A 12,130-nucleotide genomic window follows, 5' to 3' on the forward strand; every position below is an offset into this window, starting at 1 on the left:
CTGTGTGGTCTTGGGTTCCGTCCCATTGTGCAGCATCTTGGACGTGGATCTTCTGCTATAGCCCCAGCTCGACCAAGGCCTTATGAGTGAACTTGGTTGATGGAAATTGAAAGAAGCCTATCGTATGTATGTTGTGGGGGTTGGGGGAAGGTGCATGGCTTAGACGGGCTAATGGCGTAGACGGGCTAATGGCGTAGACGGGCTAATGCACCTTGTTCTAAGGGGGCAAGCTGGCAGAAACAGCGTGCAGGGCACAATGCTTTCCGGTATTTCGTCTGCCTTTACGTTCTGAGTTCAAATTCCGCCGAGGTAGATAAATTAAGTACCAGTTACGTACTGGGGTCGATCTAATCGACTAGCCCCCTTCCCCAAAATTTCAAGCCTTGTGCCTAAAGTAGAAAAGAATATATATACACACATGTTCGACAAGCTTCATATACATATATTGACTCCCAAGGCTTTTGATGGCTCAGGGCTATAATAAAAAACACTTGCCTAAGGATCCTAAAAATGAGACTAGACACTAAGACCCCGTGGTTGTGAAGCTGCGCCTGTAGACTTGGTACTGTCACATGTCTATGAGCACCAGATCTGGCTGATGACAATCAAGTCACACTTTGTAATCAAAAGGATCATCTTATGAAACACTCCTTTCGTAACTTATGGTGTTTTTGTGTTTGTTTATTTGTTGTTGTCGTTGCTTACTAGTCTCCTAGTATTTTACCATGCAATTCAACAAATCACGAATATATGTAGAGCATGAAGAGATAGTCGAAAGGATCATTGTAACAACCATGTAAGGAATTTCTTGTTGGTATCTTGTAACTGTGTCTCAGTAGTTTTAGATTAGTCTCTCTCTATATATTTTTTAAATTTTCACTCCCCCCCCCCACCGTACAAAAAAGAATTGGGGCAAATATTCAAGCAATCAGAAATGAATCCATTTTTACGATGAGTAATTTAGTCCTTTGTAATTAATGATTGCACCAACATTATTTTCATTTAAACTTTCTTTTTCTGATGTTTTTTTTTTTTTTTTTGTCATTAGACTTTATCCATGTTGGGGCACCATATTCAATGGCTTTAGATCAGGATTCTTGGCCTACACCCAGTTCGATCACATCGTGAGGAAGCTTGACCAAGTGTCTTCCACTATATGTCTGGGCTGACCAGAGCCTTGTGAGTAGATTTAATAGATGGAATCTTGTGTGTGTGTATGACACAAATAATGGGTGCAGGTGTAGCCGTGTGGTAAGAAGCTTGCTTCTCAACCACATGGTTCTGGGTTCAGTCCCACTACGTGATAACTAGAACCAGTGTCCTCTACTACAGCCGCAGGCCATCCATAGTCTTCTGAATGGATTTGGTTGATGACAACTGAAACAAGTCCATAGTATCACTCACACACACGCGCGAGGATAAGTTAGAAAGCAATGCAAAAATTGTATTACTTTCTAACTCGTCTTCATGTGTGAGAGAGAGAGAGAGAGAGAGAGAGAGAGAGAGTGTGTGTAAGTGAGTGGACAAACGAAAAATCATTTAATTACAGATTCGACTCCATGCAGTTTAGTTTTGTACGCTCGTCAAACGAATCTAATCACTAGCGTAGATAGAGTATGTGCCGCCCGGGGGCTTCCCTTCCGTTTTCCGCCCCCGCACCTTACAAAAAACACATTGCCTACAGCAGACCCAAAAGTGGTGCCCCTTTAAAAGTGCCGCCCGGGCCGGACCCCCACACCAGCTACGCTAGTGAACCTAACCCTTCAGATTTATAGATTTAGTAGCATGGAACCGAATCAAACTTGTTAGATGTGTGCGTATATATATATATATATATATATAATGTGTGTCTGGTCATACGTAAGTCTGTTCAATCAAGCCTGACCTAGGGAGTTCAACGGTCAGCACAACTACACACAACCGTCGTTACAAAACAATCCAATTGTTATAATTACAAGTTTCCACTGCTAAATACTGCTGATAGGAAATCTTGCTACTGTAACTATTGTTGTTGTTGTTACCATGTGACAGACGTTGCTGCAAGGCCATACGCCGTCCTCACCCCGCCACCGTCGACGACACGAAATATTCCAAAAATTGCCATCAGATCCAACTGCCATTCACCTCCCTCTCCCACTCCTCCATTTTCTCATTCGGATCTCTCTGTCACTCTCTCTCTCTCCCTCCCCTTCCGACCTCTCTCTCTGTTTCTTTAACATCCCCTTTCCGCTTAAATTTGATGACTAATTGTCAAATTATCCTCTTTTCTATATTCAGAATATTTTAATGCGAGCTATGTCGTGTATTTGCCTTATGTTTATCTATATCTTATATATGTTTTCCACACACATATATATATATATAGATAGGTGTATATTATATATGTATGTGTGTACAAATATATGCATTTTGGGGGGTGGATTACATACATGTTTGTCAGATAAATTCGTTCGTATTTTTTTTCTTCTTCTGGCACTTGGCAATCAATCCATCGTCATATGTTTGGAAACGAGGAAAATAAATTTATTCAAATTTCAAAAAGAAAAAAAAGACACGATAAACAAAAGTTGCAAAAGAATTAAGATACATAAAAAAGAAATGCCATCATACAGATAAAAAAAACCCACCTCTTTTACTGTGTTGAGTATTTTCTCACGTGTGTGTGTGTGTGCAGTTATTTTCAAATTAAGCGGAGGAGGGAATGAAGTGACCGCCCGCCCTACTTGAGCATTTTTTGGCGCCAATTTCGTAGTAAAGGGGGGTTTAGGGGGAAAAAACTATGGTGTTTACAGACGCGATGTTATAGTTATAATCCCCGATCCCGCCTTCTTCGAGCAACTTTAAGATCAAAGGCGTAAAAGCTATCACCGTTCCATGTTTTTTAGGAATAGTTCACCCATGGACGACATAATGTATCTTTTTTAAAGTGCTTAAAAGGGGCGAGTTGGCTGTCGTTTTTGAAAGTGATGGAGCGACTGTGTGGAGAGTCAGCCGTTTGTTGGCTGGCGGCGGATGTAGAGTGCGTGTTCCGAGTGTTGATCATACGATTAGGATGTTTGTGGGTGAGGGTGTGGGTGGAGAGTACAACATTCGGTTAGAAAACTATCACATCATCCCTCCCCCCCTCTCTCTCTCTCTCTCCGGGGGAATGTCAAATAATTGTGAAAGTGAATTCTCTCCCTCCATCTTAGATTAAAGTCGGAGACAGCAGCACTGCCTTCAATATACCGGAGAAAATTTCAGTTATATAAATTATATTATATTGAATTGTTATATTACATTGTTATATATATTCTATACACACACACATACACATATATCATTTTTTTTAAATCTAGTTTCAGCTCATAAGCTGTGGCCATAAAATAACTACCAGTTGAGTACTGGGGTTGATGTAATTGACTAGTCCCCTCCCCAGAAATTTCAAGCCTTGCGCCTATACTAGAAAGGATTATCATTATTATTATTATTATTATTATTATTAATACAGCCCATGACTGTGATCTCAAATGCTACCTTTGCATGTCCTAGTGGTTAGGGTGTTGGACTCACAATCGTGAGATCATGGTTTCAAATCCCAGACAGGGTGGTATATTATGTTCTTGAGCAGACCACTTCATCTCGCATTCCTCTGCAATCATTTTGACATCTGACATGCGGCACACCTGTGCACCTGTACAGGTAATGTCAATTTGATGGAGAGAGTGAGCTCATGTATAACACATACATTTGATCACTATAAACAAAATCCTTGTGCAAGTTGTTCATAAAAAGCTGAGCACTTATACGTTGTCTTTGACAGGAGAGTCCATCCATTATTATTATCATTATTATTGTTATTGAGTGAGAGAGCAGTGCATTCCATCAAAGTGACCCTGGGGTACAATTATATGAAGCCCTGTATACCCATCGTGATTGCCTGTGTGATAGAGGTACACCAGGCACATGCCTCACAACCGTATGTGCGCAACATGGTAACCTCATATCAAGATAAACACCTCATGACTTTGCAGGTGGGGCCCAGTTAGAATTTTCTTCAGGTTGAGTAGCTCATCCCACTCAAAATGTCCCTGAACAAGATTTGTTTTAAGGATGATGACCAAAACACCTGTTTTCAGAGGTGAATTATTTAGACCCCAAAATAATTCCTTCCAACACATGGCTATGATGCTCCCCCAATACTTCTGATCGTGATCAGAGATGCGTATATCGTCAGCCACTAAGGGCTGATTAAGGTCAAACAACTGACAAGCAAATCTGGTATTGAGCAGAATATTTGCTGCAACCCATCTTTTTACAGCAAGACAAAGCAATGTACTTATTATTATTACGATTATTATTATTATTATTATTATTATTATTATTAATGATGTGATAGTGAATGAATAAATAAACCCAGAGTAATCTGTTAGGAGGAAAGGAAAACAAAGAGGAATTCAGTCTGATTCAAAAGAAGAAGGATGGTCAATCACGTAAGATAGCTGACTGAAGAATAAGATAATTACTTTGTATATTGATATGAAAAGACATTAACCAAGATAAAAAAAAAAAAAGGAAATAAAATTTAAAAAAATTAAATATGCAATTTCCCAGAGAATAATAAAAGCAGGTCAGTCACTGACCTTTCAACAAATACATTTGAACAATATCCATGACCAGGTCATAAAAGTACTTGTTCTCTATGATTTCTGTTATGGTCCAATTCAGTGTCTCACAACTCTGGTCCATATCTGATTCTCTTGTAGAAATATAACCAATTTATTGCAGATAAACTTTAACAATACACAAAATATTTTAACAATTTCTTATACAATTCCGGGTTCAATCCCACTGCATGGCACCTTATTCAACTGTCTTCCACTCTAGCCTCAGGTTGACCAAAGCCTTGTGAGTGGATTTGGTAAGTGGAAACTGAAAGAAGCTTGTCATAAATATATAAATATGTGTGTGTGTGTGTAGGTACAGGCACAGGTGTGGTTGTATGGTAAGAAGTTTGCTTTTCAATCAAAATAATTACAGGTTCAATCCCAATATGTGGCACCTTGTGCAGGTGTCAACCTGGAAACTGTGTGGTTGGGAAGCAAACTCCTTGCACAGCCACACCTGTGTCTTTGATGGTTATTTTAATTGTGATAAATATTTTAATTGTGATAAATATTTTAATTGTGATAAATATTGCTTCAATTGCATATACCAGAATTTTATTCGGTTGGGCAACTGTTTTGCAACGCCAGGGAATATTTTATTCACTGTTGCCTATATTAGAGGCAACAAATTTCATTTAAGCATTTGGCATTCATACTGGCCCTTAGTGGGGTTGACTTTTTTATTTCCCTATATTATGCTTTTAGTACAACATAGCCAACAGAGATCTTATATCAGGACAAATACTACAGCAACTGGCCTCTCAACTGTGTCTATATACATCATGTATGAGACGAAGATGGCTGTTTTCATTTAATACTCTCTCAGCTGTGTATGCCAGATTAGTATAGCGTTTGGTTTTAAGCCATGGAATATTGTTGCCTTTTTCAGCCAAGTTCCATGTTGTCCATTTAGATGATTGGGTTGTTTTGATGCAAGATGATGTAAGCTGGTTGTTTTAGTATAACGTGTGTGTGTGTGTGTGAGTAAGTATGACATTCTGTTAATATGGCAGTGTGTTATGTGCAAATCACTGAACTTTGAATGTGGGAGTTAAATATCTGGCTTTATTTTGAAACAACAGTACACTTTCTGACTTTGTCCTTTCTTTTTGAAATTCTAAACACTGCATGGGTAGGAGTGGAGAGAGAGAGAGAGAGAGAGAGAGAGAATATGATACAAATTCTGACCTTAGTTTATTATTTTTTTTTTTACTATTACATTTACTTATTCCCCCCACACACACGCACACACTCGTCTCTCACACTTTGACATTTCTATATGATGTCTCTTTAATTATTTATTTATTGTGTATATACACACACACACAAACACATTCCTCTCTTTCTTTCTCTCTCTCTCATACACATACATGTGCATACGTGTATGTAATTGGTTTTTTTCCTTTCACTCTACTCTGAACTTCATCATAGTCATCATCGTTATCATTCTAAAATCGTTTTTTCTCTCTCTTTTATCTCCATTCTGTATCAGATGTAATCCAACTTGAAGAATCTCCTTTCCCTTTCTCCTTTTTGTTCCTCTTTTTGTTTCTTTCTTCTCATGCCCTTAATCTGCGCCGGCTGTGGTAACATTGACTTACCTCAGGTATAACCCACATCAGCTGTGTCCCCTCTTCTAATGCAGCATTTGATCTGTCTTTACCAATTCTACCACCTTGCCACTCGCTCAGAGTGAAAGGTAGACTGTATGAGGCATATGTGTGAACAGCCATGCTACATGGCAGTGAAACATGGGCTGTGATTGCTGAGGACATGCGTAGGCTTGCAAGGAATGAAGCTAGAATGCTCTGCCGAATTTGTAATGTCAGTGTGCATACACAACAGAGTGTAAGCGCCCTGAGAGGAAAGTTGGACTTAAGAAGCATCAGATGTGTGCAAGAGAGACGACTGCGCTGGTTTGGTCAGGTGTTGCGTATAGATGAGGACAACTGTATGAAAATGTGTCACGCCCTAGAAGTAGAGGGAACCTGTGGAAGAGGTGGACCCAAGAAAACCTGGGATAAGGTGGTGAAGCACGACCTTCGAACATTGGGCCTCATGGAGGTGAAAACAAGTGGTTGATACCTTTGGAGATATGCTGTGCTGGAAAAGACCCGGCAAGCCAAGTGAGACCATAACCGTGGCCTATGCCAGTGTCACATAACCAGCCCATTTAAGAATACCCCTTCAATCATCGGGCAGTAAACTGCACTTGCGAAGACTTGTTGAGGCAAGTGAATTTGTTCTGGCCAATGGCAGTACTGCCTGATTGGCACCCATGCCGGTAGCATGTAAAAAGCACCATTCGAGTGTGGTCAATGCCAGTGCCGCTTGACTGTGTTTTTACTTTGGCTGCCGTCAGACTAGCTATACCACTCCTTAGGCTGCCATTGACCTCACTGTGCCTCTCTTTCAGCTGCCATCGGCCTTGCTGTGCCTCTTCTTCGGCTGTCATTGGCCTCGCTGTGCCTTTCCTTTGGATGCCATCAGCCTCGCTGCACCTCTCTTTCAGCTGCCTCAGTGTCTCTCCACCCCTCTTCTGGTTACTTCACTTATAATGTAGACATGCATCTTTCTCAGCTATCATTAACTACCAGTTTTGTGTTGCTGATGCTTACAAAGGCACAACATCCCACCAAACTCATCTAACGTTGGCAATGTTAATAATAATTCATTCTAAAATTAGAAAAGGAAAGCCCTATTATGAGTATAACATCAATAAATAATTAGCATATAATTATAACTACACACATTCCTATTGTATATAGTGTATTGTTATTTCTGTTTACAGTACCTTGTTCAGCTGTTTTCTCCTTAATATTTATGTTGAATTTAATAATAATAATAATAATAATAATAATAATAATGACATCCTGCAGAAAGAAAATACTATTTATGCTTCAGAATCTGTTTTGAGATTTGTTCTGCTATTGTTAACAATAATATTACTGTTGTAAAAAAACATCTGTTTCAAAAAGTTGTTGTTTTCCCTAACTGCTTACAAACCAAAAGCTAACAAGGTAGCTTCTACCTGGGTACCCAACCTGCTAGCAATTGCAACCAAATCATACTCTACCTCTGTCTTGGCATCATCCTTATCGTTGTCGTTTTAACATCAGCTTTTCCGTGCTTGCATGAATTGGACAAAATGTGTATATCTTTGTATTTGTTCCCCACTACCATTTGACAACAGGTGCTGGTTTGATGCATCCTCGCAACATAGCAGCTCAGCAAAGAGAGACCAATAGAATAAGTACCAGGCTTTAATAAAAAGACATAGTGTGCTGGGGTCAATTTGTTTGACTAAACCTTTCAAAACAACAGTGCTCCAGCATGGCCACAGTTCAGTGACTGAAACACGTAAAAGATAAAAACATTCAAAATAATTGTTTTAATGTCATTTTCCCTTGTACACTCCCAGAAAAAGAGGTTTTGTGCTCTGATATCTGAGATATTCAATATTCTGTCAGTCGACTGGTGTTTTGGTGTTAACAAAATTGAAGAATTGTGTCAGGTCTTCTACATAACTCCATTAATAGTCAGCATCAGATTTTGTTTATTTGTCAGAAATTAGAACGTCTTTCCTTTCTTTCTCTCTCTTGTGACAAACATCACAAGGGAGTATTTTCAGTGAATGTGTGGATGGCTGATATCTCACTTTCTATTTTAACAGGAGGTCATTTACCTCATCTTTATTTTCTTTTACCTTCATAGTGAAGGCATGTGGCTTAATGGTCATTCGCAGTTTGTGCCAGTTGCCATCAAGACCTCAGGTGTTCTCGAACCCCACACTGCTAATTTCCTCTATAAAATTGGGAAAACTACAGCCCATCTGAGAAACGGGCCCTGCAAGTTGGGGACAGCTGCTGCAGTGAGTGTTGCTGGCCATTCTCCGTGGCAACACCATTGCAATCATGTCTGCAGGGCACAGCTGAACATGGCATTTGTTCTGGGGTCTACTCCCCTGCCATCTTTTGCTGCTCACCCCCCTATTTTCTTTTCATTTCCTTGCAATTAAATTGTGACTCAATCCTTTTATAAATAAAACTTAAATTGTTTAGAAAAATAATTTATATAGCTGTGTGGTAATTTGCAAATATCTGTGTTGAATGTATTTGTCCTGTAAAACGGCTTTTATTACTATTGACTAAAAACGTTTTTAGTAGTTTAGTAGTTTACTTAAGCTGAGCAATGTTTGTTTGAACTGTTTCCAACAATGCTTATTTAAAACCCAACAATATGGCTGTCAACCATGAAAGACATTAACTTCTCAAAGCCCGAATGGTGTGATTCTTTTCTACTCTGGGCGCAAGACCTGAAATTTGGGGGGAGGGGACCAGTCGATTAGATCGACCCCAGTATGCAACTGGTACTTAATTTATCAATCCCAAAAGATATTCAACAGGACCACACCTCTTTATGAGGCTCTAACAAGGAGTGGCTTTGGTGATAGGTTAAAGCACATAGAAAATCATACCCAAAAGAGAGTTAGAAAGAAAAAGATAATCTGATTTAATCCTCCAGACAATCTAGATGTCTCCACAAATATAAGGTAGCAGTTTCTTGATTCTAACTCACTTTTCCCAAACACCTACAAGTACCACAAACTTTTTGTTGCCCATAACATAAAGATTATCTGTTAATGACTAGACAATATTGTGTTCTATCATTGAATGTTACAAAATCCTGTATTTACAGAAACAGCACTGTTTTAAGCTAATAGTACAGAAACCACTTTAACTGTCCCCTGGGGATTCTGCCTCTCAAAAGCTGTTGTTTCTATAGCCATCTCACTCTCTTCAATGATATTCTAATAATCTATGCCGGCTTAACAGCTAATGACTTCAAAAAAAGATTTATGCAACACATGCACTCTTTCAGATACTGGACAGAGAAAACTCTACCAGCTAGCAGTCTTCTTCAGCATTGTCACCATAAAAAAAAAAATTGCATTGTTAATGAACTTGATTGACTGCTAACACACAAGAAAGATCACCTTAATTCGAGTTGACCTATATGCAGCTGTCGTATAAGATAAGAACTGCTTGCTCAAAGTAAGATTATTCCCTCTGATTACCACCTCTGCTGACACCTTGCAATAATTACATCAAATACAGGGACACACAACACCAACTGACCGTAATATGTTTTCATCTGATATTACTGGCACACTAGTAACTACTTACTATTTGCAACAACACTTGGTATTGTCAAATTTCACAGGTGGCAGACCAGCTGATACCATTGAACTGACCTGCCTACCAATGCAGAACTAAACAAACCATCTGTTGTTGTAGTTTTAGTACAGAGCGAGTTTAGTAACTGTTGTTTCACACTGGTGTTCGTGTGGTAAGTCACAACAGATTTCAACAGTTGTTGTCTTTCTCAACCATTACAGAAATTTATTGAAGCTCTAAGTCCCATGGACACCAGCATGAAACCCTGATGCAAAAGTAATGACATTATATCAAACTTTTATACAGGTACAGGTATGGCTGTGTGGTTAAGAAGCTTGCTTCCTAACCATGTGGTTTTTGGTTCAGTTTTATTGTGCAGCACCTTGGGCAAATGTCTTCTACTGTAGCTCTGGTTGATAGAAACTGAAAGTAGCCTTGTGTGTGTGTGTGTTATGTTTGGCCCTTACCACTACTTAACAACCTGTGTTGGTTTGTTCACATCTCTGTGACTTAGTGTAGAAAATCTGCATCCATGAATTCCACCTGACTCATGGAAAAGTGGATGTTAAAATGATTATGATGACAATGACATATCACGTGTGATGTAGTTAAGGTATTCTGCTCACGAGTTCAATTCCCAGTGGCACATTGTGTCCTTGAGCAAGACACTTTATTCCATGTTGTTCCTGTCCATTCAGCTGACCAAAATGAGTTGTACCCATAATTCAAAGGGGGCCAGCCTTGTCACTTTCTGTGTCACACTGAATCTCCCTGAGAACTACGTTAAGGGTACACGTGTCTGTGGAGTGCTCAGCCACTTGCACGTTAATTTCACACGCAGACTCTTCCATTTATTGGATTAATTGGAACACTCGTCGTAACCAACGGAGTGCCAGTAGTAAATTGTCTCTACATTCAGACATATATATATATATATATATATATATATATATATATATACACAGAAAGAGAAAGACGAACAGCCAACATCTCTACTTAACTCCTTCATAATTAGTGTGTGTGTGTGACTTTGTGATATGTGATACATGTGTATGTCAGATATTATAAAGGTGTGTGTGAGTGTATATATTTATGTATGTCATGCCATAGAGATGAGTGTGTGTTTATAAGTGTTTGGCTACATTAAGTGTTGTAATATAACGTGTGTTACAGGCGAGATAGTAAGGACAAGGGAAAATACCCAGGGTTGCAGCTCAGCATGCTCGGTGCATATGTGATGGTGCTGCCACTTGTCACTGTGCAAGACCTGTCATATCAAGGTCATAACTAAGGCTCTCTCTCTCTCTCTCTGTGGATGTAGGTCAATAGCTATTTGGTATCTGTTTGCTGTGGTCTGTGTTTGTGTGTCTTTTATCATATGCTGTAAAGGTATTTGTGTGTAACGAGATGCATTGGCATACTTTCTGCATTTGCATGGATAATTAACTTCTTTTTATTGTTAAAACAATGTATCTTCTGTGTTTTTACTTAATTTGGTCATTGGACTGCGGGGTCGTGCTGAGACACCACCTTAAAAGGTTTGGATTGAACAAATCAACCCCAGTATTTAGGGGTTTTCTTCCCTTTTTTTTTTAAAACCTGGTACTTATTCTGTCACTCCCTTTTGCCGAGCCATTAGGTTACAGGGGTGTAAACGGGTGCAGGCGTGGCTTGTGGTAAGAAGCTTGCCTCTCCAACCACATGGTTTCAGGTTCAGTCCCACTGTGTGGCACCTTGGGCAAGTGTCTTCTACTAAAGGCTCAGTCCGACTAAAGCCTTGTGAGTGGATTTGGTAGACAGAAACTGAAAGAACCCTGTCGTGTGTGTTGGTCCCATGCCACTGCTTGACAACCAGTGTCAGTGTGTTTACATCCCCATAACTTAGTGGTTCAGCAAAAGAGATCTGATACAAAATAGAATAAATACCAGGCTTAAAAAAAAAGAAAGTACTGGAGTCAATTTGTTTGATCAAATTCTCCAAGGCAGATGCCCCAGCATGGTCTAATCACTGAAACAAAGATATTAGACCCTAATGAAGGCGCATGGCTCAGTGGTTAGAGCGTCACGCTCACAATCATGTGGTAGTGAGTTCAATTCCCGGACCAGGCTGTGTGTTGTACTTTTGGGCAAGACACTTTATTTCACGTTACTCCAGTTCACTCATCTGTAGACGTCATTGGTGCCAAGCTGTATCAGCCCCTTTGCCTTTCCCTTGGATAACATCAGTGACTTGGGGAGCGGAGACAGGTATGGATGATCGACTGCTGGTCTTCCATAAACAGCCTTGCCCGGACTTGTGCCTCTGGA

General features: G+C 39.6%; 1 protein-coding gene across 2 annotated transcripts in view; it reads left to right on the forward strand.

The window, feature by feature from the left end:
* The window catches only part of LOC106870521 (ceramide synthase 5), a 49,444-nt gene that overhangs the window by 16,112 nt on the left and 21,202 nt on the right, over nt 1–12,130 (forward strand). The window contains exon 2 of one of the 2 annotated variants that reach the window (XM_052977288.1): nt 1,049–1,179. The exons of the other annotated variant lie outside the window; for it this stretch is intronic. Coding sequence (XP_052833248.1) covers nt 1,157–1,179 — 23 coding nt within the window. The 5' untranslated portion in view covers nt 1,049–1,156. The remainder of the gene's footprint in view (nt 1–1,048; nt 1,180–12,130) is intronic. 2 annotated transcript variants of the gene reach the window in all.

This window comes from Octopus bimaculoides, chromosome 27 (assembly GCF_001194135.2).
Source record: "Octopus bimaculoides isolate UCB-OBI-ISO-001 chromosome 27, ASM119413v2, whole genome shotgun sequence".
NCBI lineage: Eukaryota > Metazoa > Mollusca > Cephalopoda > Octopoda > Octopodidae > Octopus > Octopus bimaculoides.